The 16,731-nt window shown below is 52.4% G+C and overlaps 1 protein-coding gene and 1 long non-coding RNA gene across 2 annotated transcripts; both read right to left on the reverse strand.

Annotated features, from left to right (window-relative positions):
• Positions 1–5,085: 5,085 nt before the first annotated feature.
• On the reverse strand, positions 5,086–7,709 carry PPDPF (pancreatic progenitor cell differentiation and proliferation factor). Its single transcript, XM_066561627.1, has 5 exons — positions 7,584–7,709; positions 6,662–6,750; positions 5,808–5,882; positions 5,595–5,691; positions 5,086–5,415 (listed from the first exon to the last, which is right to left on the reverse strand). Exons 2-5 carry the CDS (start codon positions 6,714–6,716, stop codon positions 5,274–5,276), a joined length of 369 nt encoding a protein of 122 aa, XP_066417724.1. The 5' UTR covers positions 6,717–6,750; positions 7,584–7,709; the 3' UTR covers positions 5,086–5,273.
• Positions 7,710–8,010: 301 nt separating this feature from the next.
• On the reverse strand, positions 8,011–12,190 carry LOC136564063 (uncharacterized). Its single transcript, XR_010784678.1, has 2 exons — positions 11,953–12,190; positions 8,011–8,760 (listed from the first exon to the last, which is right to left on the reverse strand). It is a non-coding gene; the product is annotated as an uncharacterized lncRNA (long non-coding RNA).
• Between the last annotated feature and the right edge of the window lie 4,541 nt (positions 12,191–16,731).

Consider the following 16,731-nt stretch of genomic DNA (forward strand, 5'->3'; position numbering starts at 1 on the left):
CCCACAGGAGTCCTTGCAGGGCGTTGCTGGATGCTCCTCACCCAGCACACTGCTCCATTCCCTCCCAGGAATCATGGAATGGCTTGGGTTGGAAAGGTCCTAAAGCTCCTCTTGTTCCAACCCCCCTGGCATGGACAGGGACACCTTCCACTAGAGCAGGTTGCTCCAAGCCCTGTCCAACCTGGGTGTGAACACTTCCACGGGTGGGTTCAAGGAGCCCACCAAGGACTGAATTGCAGCCAGCCCCACTCTTGCAACCACAGATAAAACCATTCTCTTGTCTCTTTGGACTCTATTCACCCACCCAAGTACCCCTATGGGCCTCTGCCACCCCTTTCCCTGGCAGCAGCCCCCCACATGCCCTGAGCACTCTGCACAGTAAGCTCCTGACTGGGCTGCTCTGCTCTGGATCCTTGTCTCACTCACCATCCTGTGGTTATTCCAAGAAAAATTAATGTCTGTGTCCTAATATTGAATGCCTCCTTATCCCAGGTGCAGGCAACAAAGGTAAAACTCTGCATCACCCTACTCTGCTCTTTATCCCACCCATGGGGCAAGCCAAGAGATGCTCCCACCACCCTCAGCTCCTCCCTAATCCCAGGATCTGGCATTGCAGGGGGACCTTGAGCCTCTGGTCCCTCCCTAGCCATGGCAGAGTTTGCTGCACCAAGTCCCTGTTGCCCCCTGCCATGCACACTCCCAGAGGCTGGACTGCCCTTGGCAGCAGTGGAAGGACACATGGAAAAGCAGGAATTGGAGCAAGGTCAAGGCTCCAGGCAGGTGCAGGCAGGGGCAGCCCGAGGGGGGCTGTTAGAGCCCTAACACAATTGTGGCACTGGTGGCAGGAGCAGACAGGCTGTGGGTGAAAGGCAACTGGCAGAGGTTTAGAATTCCTCCTGACAAGCTCATCTTGCCCCTTTGCAGGTGACCAGGGGACTGAGCCAACAGCAACGTTGGAATTTATAAAGTTAATAAAGTTTATGTAACATTCCCCACTCCTGGGCAGCGTCCATGCTGTGCAGAACAGCAGAAACAAGTCTGGCTGTTGGCTGAGCAAGTCTCCAAGCACGAGGGGCCTGGAAAGGGGAGACAGGAATGTGGTTTAGGGTGGGATGAAGCCTGCTCTGTTCCTGTCCACAGAGCTGCAGCCCTGTCCCTGTCCCAGCAGCTCTTGGTTAGAGTATTCCCAGATGGAAAAAGCAACAGGTTGTGTTTGGACATGGTTGCAAGAGGAAATCCTCTCCTTGCACAAACATTTTGCAGCCTGATCAAACACCTGAGCAGAGAGCACAGCTATGCCCAGCCCAGGTCCTCCCCCGAAGGAAAATAAAGACTGAAGGCACACGCAGCAGGTGAAGGGTTGTGGCACACTAAGGAAGGGCAGGGACACGGTGGGGAGCTGCTGCACCCCAGAGTCACAGAATGGTTTGGGTTGGAAGGGACCTTCAAGCTCACCTTGTTCCAGCCCCCTAGAGCAGGCTGCTCAAATGGCAATAAAGACAGTAAATCAGTAAATCTGCAGGTCTGGCTGCCACCAGATGGAGCTCAAAAATAAGCAGGAGGAGAAGGGAGTGCGTGGGGCGATGGGGCTGGTGTGGGGCACAGCCATCCGTGGTGGGCTACCCGGAGGTGCCAGCCCGTCACACACATGGCCCCAAACCAGCGCACTCAGCAGTCACAGTGACCTCTTGGGGATGTGGAGAGGGAATATGGGGATGTAATGGCACGGTGCTGCCCACAGCAGTTTTCCTTCCTCCTCCTCCTCCTCTGCTGCATGAAAAGCCAATCCACAGCCTGGGTTTGCCCTCCAGCAAGGTCTGCTGGGTTTTGGCATTTCTCAGAGTCATTACTTGTTTTCTAAAAGTAGATAAACTTGGTAGGGGCGGTGAACCCAAATTTTCCTATCTGCTCCCAGGATCTCAGCCTGAGCTGGGCACTGCAGCCCTCCCCCAAAAATTGGATCAGGCTTTTCTTTAATCCACTCCCCCAAAAACTGAATCAGGCTTTTCTTTAATCCACTCCCCCCAAAACTGGATCAGGCTTTTCTTTAATCCACTCCCCCAAAACTGGATCAGGCTTTTCTTTAATCCACTCCACAAAGTCAGGAATGCTGGGGTCCCAGTCCCTCCAGCACTGCTCCAGAGTGGGCACTGCAGATCCTGTTGGCACAGGTACCTCCTGCTCCACTTGCTGCCTGGCATGTGCCCGTGTGAGGATTCAAGGATGGGAGCCTTGACCCAGTGGCATTTGGAAACAGCCTCAGGCTAATGCGATGTATTTCAGCTGCACAGCTCATTTCTATTTTTAAGGTCTCACATCAGCGTTTGAAGGGTGAGGGGGAAGCAAAGCTGCTGGAGGGAAATAAACCAAACCAAAACAACCCCCAGCAGCAAGAGGCAGGGAATGGAGAGAAATATTCCTCACTGGAGGCGGCGGGGTGGCACGAGGGCTGCTGCAAAGGACGAGCGAGCAGAAAACACCAGCACGAGTTTTTAGCAAATATGTGCATTAATCAACAGTAAAAACACCATCAAGGGAGTAGAGGGGGGACATCAGACCCTGTGGAATGCCATGGGGGGTGGGTGCTTGTCCCTCCCTACAGGAAGAAGGGGATTGATTAGGGAGGTGTGCAGGGTATGGGGAACCCCTTTCATTGTCTTCTAGTGCACAATGTTCCCCTTGCTATCCCACCACAACATGAGGACACAGGAAATCAGCTGGAATCAAGAATCACTTAGGCTGGAAAAGCCCTCTAAGATCATTGAGTTCAACAGCTCCCCCAGCACTGCTGAGCCCACCACTAACCCATGTCCCCAAGTGCCACATCCACAGGTCTGTTAAACCCCTCCAGGGATGATGGGGACTCCCATGCTTGGGAACTCTTTCAGTGTGGAAATTTTTCCTGATGTCCAGCCCAAACCTCTCCTGCCACAATTTGAGGCTGTTCCACAGAATTGTGAAATGAGAGTTTTCTCTCATCACTTGTTACTTGAGAAGAGAGACACCCACAGCAGTGGAGATAGAAACAGAACAAAAATAAATGTGCTTGGCTGTCAGATGCTTTTCCAAAATGTCTGCAGGCTGTGAAAGGCTAAGAAAGGCCCTAAAAGCCTTTCAATCCCAAGCAAAGAAAAAGGCAATGCCAAGGGCTTTGCTCTCAGAAATGCCATGAAGCTGCCCAGGAGCACATTTGGGGGGATCTGGACTCTCTCTGTATCTCCACTCCCAGCAGAGAAGGAGTCTGAGTCTGTGACACTTCACAGACATTCAGAAAAACAGCCTTTAGTTCAGCAGGGTTTTTCCAGGCAGTTTTGCTTCACTGGACAGGGAACCATGGGCAGAGGGGCAGCCTCTGACAGGTTTTGCAGTCCCTGCTGTAAATCCATCCCACCTTGGAGCAATGTGGGAATGAACTTAACCTTCATCCAGCATCCAAACACTGGATAGGGGAGCATTCATGTGCTCGTGGCATCACAGAGCAGCTCACTTAGAGCTGGATCAGGCTGGGCAACATGCCCAGATGAAAGCCAGGGATGTGGCATCGGTGCCTTTGCCCTGTCACTGCCTCCCCTGGGTGCCTGAGGACAGTTGCTGGGTTTGTCCCTCCATGATCACAAGACCAACAAGCATATACAGGAATATTGACTTTACCTTTGTGTGTCCACACTGATTTCCAGGCTTGGAAAAAAATATTTGTCTCTCCAAAATATATGGCTTTTGCTGGCAACCAGCAACAGAGGAGATCACTGAGGCACCCTGGGGTTGAGCAGCACCCAAAGAGCTTTGCTGGGCCTGGGAAGACCATGGAGCAGTGCCACAACCACATGTCCCAGCCAGCCAGCCCACCTTGCCTTGTCTTACTCAGAAAGGGTTTATTTTATCTTGATTTTCCTGTGTTTCATGACGTTTAAAGGCAGCCCCACAACAACTGCAGTTTGCTGCCTGACTGGAAGTCACATCAGATCAGTTGCTGCCATGGACATGGGGTTCACCTTCAGGGTGCTGGCAGTGCCCAGACTGCTGGAAGAGCCCTGAAGCCACCCCTGTTGGATGCACACACTGACACAGGGAGAGCAGAGGTGCCAGTGCTGCCCCGGCCCCTCGGAGGGACAGGGGACACAGACACTCTGCCCTGACAAGGACCAGGGCCTGGGGAAGCAGAGCTCAGGGAAAAGCTTACTCAACACTTTCCACTGTAAAAACAACAGAACTGGAAGTGACCCTGGGTGTCCCTGCAAGCAGCCACAAAGCAGAGCAGCCACTTGCCCCAGCTGCTCCCTGCCCTTTGTCCTGCCAGCACGGGACACCAGGAGGCAAAGCCACAGCTCAGGGGTCCCATGGCCTCAGCTGCCACCAGCAGCCCCCAGTGCCCACGGGGACAGCCCCACACCTTGTGCTGTGGCTGGGAGCAGACAGGAAGATTTGGCACCTTTAAATAAACCTCTGCAAGGTTGGTGTTTTTGCCTCCAGCAGGAACAAAGGCGCTCCCTTCACACAGGCTCTTGTTTTCCCAGCTATTGGGCTGGTCACAGAAAGATCAAACAGCCAAACTGAATAATTGAAGGCAAAAATCAGGCAAAACAGCACCTGGGGCAGTTGGGGTCCAGAGCTGCAAAGCCTCTGAGCTGCCGTCCACACCATGAGCTCCAGCCTGACATCCAGGTCCATAAAATGCATGTCTTGAGCAAGTTTAACCTCTCTCCTCACTGTGGAGGGGTCACTGTGCACCCAAATCCTTCCCCAGCCCCAGCCACACCTGCTCAGGCCCTGGCACTCGCTCCTACCCCTGGAGCTACCAAAGCAGCGCAGAGCAGCCGTGTGCTCAGAGAACAAAACAAGTTCAGTGCCAGCAGGGACAGGCTGTGTAGCCAAGTAAGGAGAGAAGAGGGCGAGGGAAGGCGTTTGCAACACCAGCACAGCCCAGCCAGGTCCTGCTCATGTGCAAAACACACAGAGCCAGGCTGGCACGTGGTATTGGCACCACATCCTGCTGCTGCTGTGCTGTGTCCTGCTCCAGCCCCACCAACACCCCCCAGCACCGCTCTGCTCTCCCCCTCCACGGACAAAGAAACAACCCACAACGTCTTAAGAGGCTGCTCAAGTTTATTCATTACCATTGCACGAGTTTAGGGTAATAAAAACGTGTTTCTGCATGTGCTTCGAGAGGACTTAGTTGCACCGGGAGAGAGTAAAAAAGGCTGGAGTGGAATCGTCGGGGTCGCTGCGGTTTTCCATGAGAAAGCAGCGCATTTCGCTTGGAGCAGCCGGCTATTCTACAGGGGAGGGGCTGTGCCCGCCGGGTGGGAGGGAGCGGCCGCGATGCTCGACTCGCTGGCGTGGCGCCTCCGGCCCGCGCCCGGGGCTGCCACCAGCCCGCAGGCCACCGGTCCTGTGGCCACCCGCAGGGCTCCCAGGCTGCAACACACAGCACAGGCACGGTCAGCCATCGTGCCGGCCCCCAGACGTGGCACTACTGCTCTGTGTTAATCCGGGAGCCCTGGGCATGGATGGGTCCATGGGGTCAGGATGTGCCCTGGGGATGCAGCAGGGATAGCCTCTGGTGCTGCTCCCCCGTGTCACCCCAAAGCACTCACCTCTCCTGGGACTCTGACACCGTTGTCATGGCTGGGTGAGTCGTCTTCCCAAAGAAGAAGCTGGCCCACCACTGGCCGGGGTCAGACTTGGGCAGGTCTGAGGAGCGGTGCAATGCCAGGTCAGTGTGACCTGGGCACCCCAACCTCACCCCACAGGAGGGGCTGGGTCACCTCCAGTAAGAGCTGCCATGAGCCAGGACAGGTGACACTTACCTGGGCCATGGGGGATGACCTCCCCAGAGAACTCTGAGCTGCAGGAGCTGGTGCTGGATGTGGAGCTCAGGCGCCCTGTGGAAAAATCACGGCCATCAGAACCACTGCTGACCCCTGGTCATGCCATGAGAAGGAAAACACAGCCTTGGTGAGGCTGTGCCTGGGTGATACAGCTCAGCCTCATCACTGACTCACTCCACTGCTTGCCCAGTTTAGTGCCAGGCCAGCAAAAACCACTAGGAAGGGAATACTGGGGAGATTCCAGCTGCAGGGAGCCAAAAAACACCTGAACACCTCTGCAGGAAAAAAACTGCAATCCCAAGGACAACATTTAGTGGCCTTGAGAGATGACTTGAGGCCAAGAGGATGCAAATTCCTGTGTATAATCCATGTGCTTTTAGTACAACAGCTACAAGCCTGCTGCTTGTTTCATCTCAGGGGAATCCTTTAATTCCCTCTGGTTTAAGCAATCCACTAAACCAGAAACTCTCTCCCAGATGAGGAACGAGGAGCAACCATTGCCCAGACTGGTTTTGGAGCTCATTTCTGAAGCAACAGTGCAAGGTGAAACCATCCACCCCATCCCCTAGAATCTTAGTAACAAGTGAAGAGATTTGAGCCCACTCAGCAGCTGGTACAGAAGGGCTGGGGGGCCCTGAGGAGGGTCTGGGCAGCAGCAGGGCCACTGCTGGCTTTGCCCTTTCCTCACCAAACACTCACATGGGGCTGCAGCTGAAGGCACAGAGCCGAGCTCAGCTCCACCTGAGCATCCCCCCACATCCCCCACAACTGGCAGAGACCCCCATGTGCTCACCCAGCCCCCCAAGCCCCCCCAGCCCCCAGCCTGCCCTTACTTCTGCGATAGTTGTGCGTGGCCATGAGCGAGCCGCTGGATGGGATGGATGCCATGGTTCCTGATCTTGGTTCTTGTGCAGATCTGAACCTGGGAGCACAGGGGCAGCTGTCAGCACCCACCCTGACCCAGCCCTGCACCCCCAGAAGCTGCAGGGGTGTAAATGGAGCCATTTACAGAGCTCCATTCCTAGCCCTGCACTGGGAACAGCGGCTGGTGCTCACTGCACACAGATTAAACCCACAGAGCTCCAAGAGCTATGTGCAAAGCCAAAATAATTCCGTCATACACAACTGCCTGCGCAGAGCACAGCCTAGCACAGCCCCTTCCCGACCCCCCAGCCCCACCCCGGGTGTTTTTCTTGCAGGAATCCAACTCCCCTCCTTAGGTCAACATCTGGAGTTACAAAATCCCGGGCGGATGTTGCATAAGAAGCAGAGAAACGTTGAGCTGGGGCACACACCGAGGGTGTTCCTGCAAGAAACTCCAGCCCCAGCCTGTCCTGAGCTGGGGCACACACCGAGGGTGTTCCTGCAAGAAACTCCAGCCCCAGCCTGTCCTCGGCAGCCTCCCCATCAGCCAGAGCCGGGACAAACCCGCCCGCGCTCCACCTTTGATGTGGTCCAGCTCCAGTTGTGAACTGGAGAAGTTCTTTCTGAACTGGAGCTCCAGTTCTTTCCCTCTTCCGGGTACAAAACCCCTTCCTGCCAGCAGCGAACTCTTCCCACAGCCCGACCCCTTATTCTCCAAGAAAGCTCCAAAAGCCGCTCAGGGGGTCACGCGCGCCAGCTGCCAACAGCTGCCGGACACCCGGGGGGAATCAGCCTTAGTGGGGAAACTGAGGCACGGCGAAATTCCACCCGACAGCGGCCCCCTGGCAAAGCAAAGGCTCGGGGCCGCCCCGCTCCCCCCCGGCAGCGCACCTGGGCCGTGTGCGGGTCCGGCGGGCTCCGGGCAGGGCAGGGCAGGGCAGGGCCGGGCTCCGGCGCGGATCGCTCGGTGGCACCGCACGGCCTGAGCCGCGGCGCTGCCGAGCCGCCCCCGCGCCAGCGCCGCTTTATCCGCGCCGGGCACGCCCGGCCACCGCTCCGCCAATGGCAGCGGGGGCGCGCCCGACACGCCCCTGCCATCCATCCATCGCGACTGTCGCGGCCGGGACGGGGGACACCCGCCAAGCGCTCGAGAAACGCTGCAACAACGCCCGGAGCCCCGAGAGAGGGGGTTCCGCCCAAAAAATCTTGCTCGTCTGAGGTGGTTCAGCTCCAGTTCCGAGCTGGAGAAGTTTCTTTCTCCTTTCAAGCAATGCTGTGTTTAAAATGAGGGTAAACATGAAAAATAAATAAATAGGGATTCGAAGGGGCTTTATCAGTTTTGGAAAAGAACCCTTTATTTCAGAGGAAAAGCTTGCAGCAAGGCCAAAGTACAGCCCACAGCACAGGGCAGCTCCTCCGTGTTCGGGCACCAGGGTAGCATCCTGTACAGGTGCTGCTGCTCCATGAACCACTGGTTTTGTGAGGCTGGGAGAGCCAAGGCAATGGATGTGTACGAGGAAGCAGATCTGTTGAAGAGGAACAGAAACTTCGCAGACAATTTCCTTCTGTTTGGGATGGAAATGGGGTTGAGAACAAAACACACAAAGAGAAGCCAAACCTTAAGGTATCCCCACAAAGGTAGTTTGGTATTTGTTATACCTAAAAGATTGCTCATTTTCTCTCTCCTAAATTTCAGTAATGACCCTCCCAAAAATCCTGCCCACCCCCCATCTCTTCATTTCTGAGGTGGCTCAGCTCCAGTTCTGAGCTGGAGAAGTTTCTTTCTCCTTTCAAGCAATGCTGTGTTTAAAATGAGGGTAAACATGAAAAATAAATAAATACGGATTCAAGGGATTCTGAACCGGCTGGGCTTTATCAGTTTTGGAAAAGAACCCTTTATTTCAGAGGAAAAGCTTGCAGCAAGGCCAAAGTACAGCCCACAGCACAGAGCAGCTCCTCTGTGTTTGGGTACCAGGGTAGCATCCTGTACAGGTGCTGCTGCTCCATGAACCACTGGTTTTGTGAGGCTGGGAGAGCCAAGGCAATGGATGTGTACGAGGAAGCAGATCTGTTGAAGAGGAACAGAAACTTCACAGACAATTTCCTTGGAAATGGAAATGGGGTTGAGAACAAAACACTCGAAGAGAAGACAGAACCTTAAGGTATCTCCACAAAGTTTGGTACTTGGTATACCTACAAGATTGCTCATTTTCTCTCTCCTAAATTTCAGTAATGCTCCAGAGCAGAGTTTTGCAGCCCAGCATGCTGAGGGCTGCAGTAAAACCTTGCAGTTTGGGTGCAGCTGTGGGAAAGAATATTTTTGGGGGGTGATGCTTTAACCATTTTAGAGATTGAAGGCAGAAGGGAGCCCACATCCCAGCCTGGGGTGGTTCTGTCACAAACTCCCCATGCAACGAGCTTCATTCCTCCCTAGTCTGTTTTTTTCCTTAATCTGGAGTTATTCTTTAATCATCAGAGCGAGGACCCAGTGCCAGGGGAGGCTGCCCTGGGTTGCTCCAGGACATCAATCTCCCTGCACAGCTCATGGGGCAGCAAAAGGGCTGAGCTGCCCTCAGGGGTGTGTTTCTCAGGGGGGTATGACCACCCCAGCATGGGGACACTCCATGTGAGCCATGTCCCCAGCTGACCCAGGAAAAAGGCCACACTGACCCCTGCCATGGCCCCTGGCACGGACACTGCCTGCACCCTCTGAGGAAAGCAGCCAGCACAGCTTTCAGGGAAAGCCTTGGCAGTAAATAAATAGATAAAGCAAATAAAGCCTGTAAATAAATGGATTGTTTACAAAATTTACCCCAGAGGTTAAAGGGCGACCACAGGCACATGTGTGGTCCAGCTGGGGATTGAGTTCCTCCAGCCGTGCCTCAGTTTCCCCACTGATCATACTGACTCAGTGCTTTCCAGGGAAGGGTTTGGCTAAAGGTTGAGGTGGACTTTGAATACACAAATTCCAACAGGCAGTTTAAACAGCCACATGGTTGTTTTCATGCCCAGCATAAGGCTTTGCTTCTGTGCTGCATGACTGGGTTTGGTCACTGGTTGGATTTCAGGGTTCTGACACTCCCAGCCCTGGCTACACAGCATGGAGAGTTCCAGGGCACAGGCTTGGGAGATTTTCCTGGCCTGGAAGGGAATGATAGAAGGCTAAAAATTCAGTGCTTCAGACATGAAAAGTCACTTTTGTTTTAGTGTAGCCTGTGTCATCTCTCAGGTTCCTCCTCAACTCCCTAGAGATGAATTCCTGCATCCTCCATCCCCCTAATAATGTACAGAGCAATTAGAGTGTATTGATAGAAAGATTATATTCTATAATGGATTGTATTCTCCACAGCAGGTACAGGATGATTGTGTACCCCACCGAGCCTGAGCAGGCTAATTGCTTTAATTAATGATAGAGCAGAAATGAACAAACCTGCCCCAGCCCTTTGTGCAATTTCACCACTTACACCCACATTTGGGGCTGCTTTTAAAGGATCACCTCATTAAGCAGATAACACTGGGGGTGTGATGCTGCCCCCACAGCCATGAGGGGTGAACTGGGGCTTTGCTGCTTCAGGGGGATTAGTCTCCAGCAAATCGTGCCTTGTTCTGCTTTTCCTCTCAAAATCAATTCCATTTTGCCTTAATGGTGCAGCAGGAGCAGCATGGGTAGGACAGAGCAGCCAGGGGAGATTGAGCAGCCAGTCTGGTTTCCCAGGACAAAGCCTGTTCATATCAGGTGTGTTGAAAAGAGGAAGATACATTTCATTTATATTGATCAAGAAATGGTACTTTTAAAATGAGCAGATGACAAGATTTGGATAGATTTTTCTCTTTGGTTTTCCTCTCATTAGTGCCTCAAGGCTAGAGCCCAGGACTGCAAGTGTCTCCAGTTTGCTTTTTAGCAAGGTTTCTGTGGGTTTTTTTTCTTCTTTTTTTTTTTTCTTTTTTTTTTAAATCTGGCTTTTAGCTTCTGGCAACTGGCTTTTGTTATCTGCCATTTGTGTGGGCCATTGAGGAAGAGCCTTTTGTGTCATTTGGAACTTGGCAGAAATTTCTGGAAGCCAGCAAAGGCTCCAGAGCTGAAGGAGCTGCTGGCTCTGGACTCCACCAGCACCCGTGGGCCAGCATCAGTGGGTGTTCGGGGTACCCCAATGGCTTCATGCTGCTACCACATTTTTCCTAGGGATGTGACATCCCAGTGCCTTCAGGAATTCGGTCAATAAAAGGTTGTCCAGCAGCCCCTTCCCCACCAGAGTATGCAGCAATTTTCTTCCTGGGTAAGAAGGCAGCACTTAGTCCTGGCACAGCAGCAGAACCACAGAATGGTTTGGGTTGGAAGGGACCTTAAAGCTCATCTCATTCCAGCTCCCTGCCATGGGCAGGGACACCTTCCACTAATCCAGAGGTCTCCAAACCCTGTCCAACTTGACCTTGAATCCCCCCAGGGATGGGGCAGCCACAGCTTCTCCGGGCAGTCTGGTCAGTAACACAGATTTGAGCTCTCCACAGCGCCATTCAGCCTGGTCCTGCCCCGTGCAGGCGTTTCCCCAGCTCTCCCTCTGTTGAGGACCTCTTGCTGCAGAGGAGGGAGCAGGCAGGACCTGTGCTCAGGCTTGTCCTCCTTTTCCCCTCCTCCTTCTCTCGCTCCTCCTCCTCCTCCTCCTCCTCCTCCTCCTCCTCCTCCTCCTCCTGCCCTGCCTGCCCAGCTCCGTTACTCACTGCCAGGTTTGGGATTAGGGCAGCGTCCGCCCGGCACAGGCAGCTGCTGCCACCTATGGATAAAAAATACCCAAAATATTCGTCCTAGATGCCACACTGGGGCCATCTCTGGTCAGAGCCAGAGCAGCTGTGACACCAAGCCCATGCTCAGGTTGTGGCCTGACAGAAATGCCTGGACATCTTCTTCCCCTGCCTGTATGGGTTTAAATTGGAAAGGGGAATGTGCTGGAAATGCAGGGAAAGGCTTTCCTGAAGCACAGTGCCTGAGCAGCATATTTTACCTGTCATGTGGAAATGGTGCTCTGGGACATGTGCAGAAGTGACCCAAGTGCCTCATTGGCAGGAGAATAAACCAAAGTCAGATCAGGGCATGGATCACTGTCCCCATGGTGAGGGGAGCAGCTCTGCTGTCCTCACCTGCAGTCTGAGTTCCCAAAGGGCACAGGGAATTGGCATCAGGACCCCCAGAACCGTGAGTCTGATCTGAAAATACTCACATTGTGGAGAGAGTTAGACAAGAGTCACAAAGTGCCTGATTTACCTGTGCAAAAGAGATGTCTCCAGTTTGGAAAAGCCAGTGAAGAGAGATGACAGCTGCTTGCTGCAATCCAGAGGCAGGTGGTGAACTTGCTTCCACAAGTTCCTGCCTTATGGTTCATCTGTTCCTCTCTAAAAACTGGAAAATCATCTTGCAGAAACCAGCACAACACTGAGCAGGATCCATGTCTGCAGAAAACTCCTAGACCAGCAACTCCTTTGTGGGATCAGGGGAGATGCCAATACCAGTCACTACCACCACATGAAAACAAATTATTCACCAATATAAACCCTAGGGCTTTTACAGGGGTTGGTTCAGCAAAAAAAAAAAAAAATGTCATTAAATTCTCTGATCCTCTTTTCACCCTTTGGATGCACCCAAAGCTTATGCTGTTATCCAGATATCTCCTTTAACATTTCCACTAAAGCCATCAGAAGATGTGGGCAGCCAGGGCTCTTTTCACTCAGTGCCTGTGGTTTGATAGGAAAAGCCATCCCTGGGATTAATCAGGCTTTTCCTAACTGGGAGATGTGCACAGCTGCCAAAACAAACACATCAATCTGGTGTAGCTTGACACAGCACCAGACATCTCTGCTGAAAACCCAGCATGGTCCAGGGCCAAGGCAGCATCCTGCAAACAGCACTAAAGCACAAGGCAGAGGTGCCTTATCTCATTTGGGCTTGACCTAGATGGGGCTCTGCCCCATCCTCAGCTCACAGGGAGATTTAAGGGATCAGAGTCTCACAGCCCCCACAGATGCTGCATCCAGGCACCAGAAATGTCACAGTGTCCCCGATGAGATGTGGATGAAATGGTGCTTGTCTCCTTCCCTGGTGCTAAAAGATATTTCAGGGCATGGAAATGTTCATCCTGGCTGCTTCCCAGATGGACAGCAGCTCAGGCTGAGCAGTTTTATCCTCCCCATCACTCAGATATTTGGTGGAAAAGGGGCTCCTGAAGAGCATCCCCTGGAGCTGTGTGCTACCACTGACACCCAGGAGGAATGGGAACAGTTTTCAAGGCCTTCAAGCATTGTCCCTCCAGCACTGCTACCTCAGATCACCTTGGACCCCCAATGGCAGTGATCAAACCCCGCTGGGCAGGTCCCAGTGGTGTGAGCACCATGGTGGGTCCTGAGGAGCAGCCCACCCTGCACTAGGAACTCTGCTGTCCCATCAGGGACGACACCAGACTCCATCCCCAGCTGGCCAAGTGGCTGGAGGACTTGGATGTCTTGTTATCACTTCCAAAGGTTATTTTTAAATCTCTGGCTCCAATTTAAAGGTATCAGCAGCATGAGCTGAGTGCAGGACCTTAAAATACTCCCTTTCTCCCTCTTCCCCTGCCTTTCTGTCCCATAAATCCTGCCTTTATCTCTCCTCTCCAGGTCTACAACAAGAGCATGAGCTGAAAAACCTGCTTATGTTAAAAGTTCATGAAATCTACTCCATCTCTGGAAGTATTCAAGGCCAGTTTGATGAGGCTTTGAACAAACTGGTCTAGTGGAAAATGTCCCTGCCTATGGCAGTGGGGTTGGAATGAGATGATGGTAAAATCCCTTCCAACCCAAACCAGTCTGGGATTCTATAATCCTATGATCTTTTCCTATTTGGTGCCCTGGGCCAGGAGTGCTGCCAGGCAAACACACTGGGAGGGTCATGGCATGTAAACACAGGGACCTGGAAAGTTTGACCCAAAGCCAGCCCCAGGTACACATGCTCCAGAAACCCCTGGGATGTACAGCAGGGAATCCCACCCTGTTCTAGCACCAGTTAATCTGGGTTTAGCTGCAATGGGGATACCTGGTTTGTGTGCACCAGCAGTCAGGATTGCCATGGGATGCACGATGTGTACACGAGCAGAGGAGGGCCAGTGCCTCAGTGTTTGGAGCTTGTCCACTCCCAGCAGATGGTAAATGCTGAAATATCAGGGTGCAAAACCTCAACAAAGCCTCCAAAGCTGGTGTGGAAGGAGCTGAAAGCCTGAACATGGGAAGAAGGAAACCTAACAGCCTCCACTCTGTCCACAAACTGCCTTTTAGAGGACAACCACTGCCCTACCCACCTTGGATCTGCTTTTCCAATGGCTCTTGCATGAGGCCAGGCTGCACTTCTTCCTTTCAAGGACTCTCTTTCTTTGCATAGGAAGAACACAGCAATTTGCAGCCATCCCTGTGTCCAGCCCCAACTTCTCCCTTGTGAGACCAGAGCTCCTGGAGTGACATCCAGGCTGACATTCCTCGTGGCTGCCATCTGCCCTGCCCAAACCCCCTCCTTCAGAGGAGACCTGCTGCATTTTATAGCCACAAACTCACAATTGCTCAGTGAGCTGAACACTCATGGGCAGGAACACCCCCAGAGCCAGGCAAATCCAGGCAGGCAGCCTGGAGTGCTCACATCCCAGATCCATACAAATTACCAGCACTGCGGATTATTCCCTCTCCCAGTCACACTGTGAGGGCCTCTTGGGGAAAAAAAATAAATTCCAGTTGTTATGTCCGGGCAAATGGAAATTTTAGTTTAGTTTAAAGCACCAAATCTCAACCCAGGGGCTGTGGGGCTGGATGGGGTGGAGGTGATGATGATGATGAGAGGAGTAAGAAGTCCCTGCCGTGTTTGTGTGCAGCCTGCCCATCCCTTCTGAGGAAGGGGATTTCTGTTTTCTTGAGTCATCCTAAATCATTTAGTGGTGGCTTGCAGGGAGGGTGAATCAAGCCCCAGGATGATGGAAGGGAATTGTTTCAGGGGCCCTGGGTGTGACACCAGACGGAGGCAGACGAGGCGCTAAACTTCAGCCACCCTCAGATTTCACTTCCTCGGGTCTCTGTAATTTCACACGGCTGAACATTTAAGGGCAGATTTACACCGTTTTTTTTGTGAGGGAAGATTATTCCACTGAGGCATGGCTGTTGAATCTGATGGTCCCCGGGACCACAGGTGCTCAGTGAAGTCCTTTGCCAGCCAAACCTGGGCACACAGCTGTGGCTTTAAGCCTCTCCAGCCTGGGGTAAAGTGGCTTAAGGGAGCCGGGATTAGCCAGGTCTGAGAGCCCTCTCTCCTGCTCAGGTCCTGGACTATTTATAGGCTGATGGGCCATCAGGCTCTATTTCAGTGCAGAACAGGGCACTGCCCAGTTCCCTTCTTCCTGCCTGGGAAAAGGGGGGGGAACAAAAATTCTATTTACTGGAGAAGGAAAGGAGGCAGGGAGGCCCATCCCATGCTCACCTGGCAGACGTGACCAGGATTTACTCCATCCCCATCTTCATTATTAAACTCAGCCATTGCCCCTCTGTTTCCAGGCTGCCTCAGCCCTCGTGTAAAAAAAGGGCAAAGCACTAAAATGTGGATAGGAAGAATAAGGGATTTATCTCTCCCTCCTCGACATTATCACACTTGCTGTCCATCTCCAGCCCATCCAGACCTGTGGTAAAGCTTCTACCCCTGTCCCAAAACAAGGCTGGCGTAATATCTTTAAATCCTCTTAGAGCCTTCTCCTTGGAAGTTTCTTTTTTATTTTTCCTGGCACTCAGTGCATTTTATGTTGTGCAAGGAATGCTTCATAAAAACAAAAGATAGCTTGACTATCATATTTCTAAGAAAATACCAGTGAGCTATAATATTCATTAAAAAAGGCCTCCCTTAAAGCACTAATGAGAAGTTAGGAACATTTTTATCCACATAATGAGTAAGTTTTGTACCATTAGCCTAGGAAGGTAAGAGTATCTTCATAAGGGTATCTAAATTAGCTGTTAAATTCACTGGAAGGATGGTCTGGGCCATAAAACTGTTCTGGGTTATTTCATAGCTTTACTCAAAATTAGCTTTCTTTTGACCTATATTTGGCTTTGGGACACAGAAAATTTTGGATTGGCCTTGGAAATGCATAGTTGACACAGACATAAATATTCTGACCACTACATATTATTTTTTTTTTTATGCAAAGAAGATGTCATTATATTACTGAAGGTTTATGGTTTCCTTGTCCTCCTAGGACTTGAACCCCACTTCCCATTAAAAATAAGATGGTGTTGTTAAATCACAAATTCCCGAGCAGCCCCCACACATATTGCAGGTGCAGAAATCTGTTTTGCTGTGTTTGTCCCTTGCTCTGTCACTTGCTCCTGGACTGATGGGGCAGAGATGTGGGGCAGTGCCCTCAGGGTCTGCCCAGGGTTGTGTTGTGCCCTGCAGGGACCCCTCTCCTCCCAGCCCCGGTGGGAGCACAGCCCTTCTGCACCACGGGGGCCACAGCAAGGGATGTGGGATTTGGTGGCCCTCTCCAAAGCCAGCCCTGTCCCTTCACTCCCAGTCTTCCTGGGACAGCACTTCCATCATTTCCCCTGTCTTCCAAACAACCCTTTCACCATCCCTCCATCTACCTGTCTTCCTCCCATTCCTCTGTCTCTAGTCTCTCCATCTCCTCCATCCCTTCATCTCCCTCTCATGTCTTCATCTTCCATCTCTCCTGTTTCTCCATCTTTTATCCTCCCATCTTTCCCCCATCCCTCTATCTTCCATCCTGCTGTTTCCCTCTGATTTCAGTCTTCCATCTCTCCCTCCATTTTCCACCCCTCCACCTCTCCATCTCTCCCTCCATTTTCCCCATCCTTCCATACTTCTGCCTCCAGTCTCTCCACCTCCCTCTCATGCCTTCATCTTCCACATCTCCTGTCTCTCCATCTTTTCTCCTTCCACCTTCCTCCCATCTCTCCATCTTCCATCTTGCCACCTCCCTCTGACTTCAGCCTTCCACCCTTTCACCTTCCCATCCCTCTCCATTTT

Source organism: Molothrus aeneus, chromosome 17 (assembly GCF_037042795.1).
Source record: "Molothrus aeneus isolate 106 chromosome 17, BPBGC_Maene_1.0, whole genome shotgun sequence".
In the NCBI taxonomy this organism is placed as follows: domain Eukaryota; kingdom Metazoa; phylum Chordata; class Aves; order Passeriformes; family Icteridae; genus Molothrus; species Molothrus aeneus.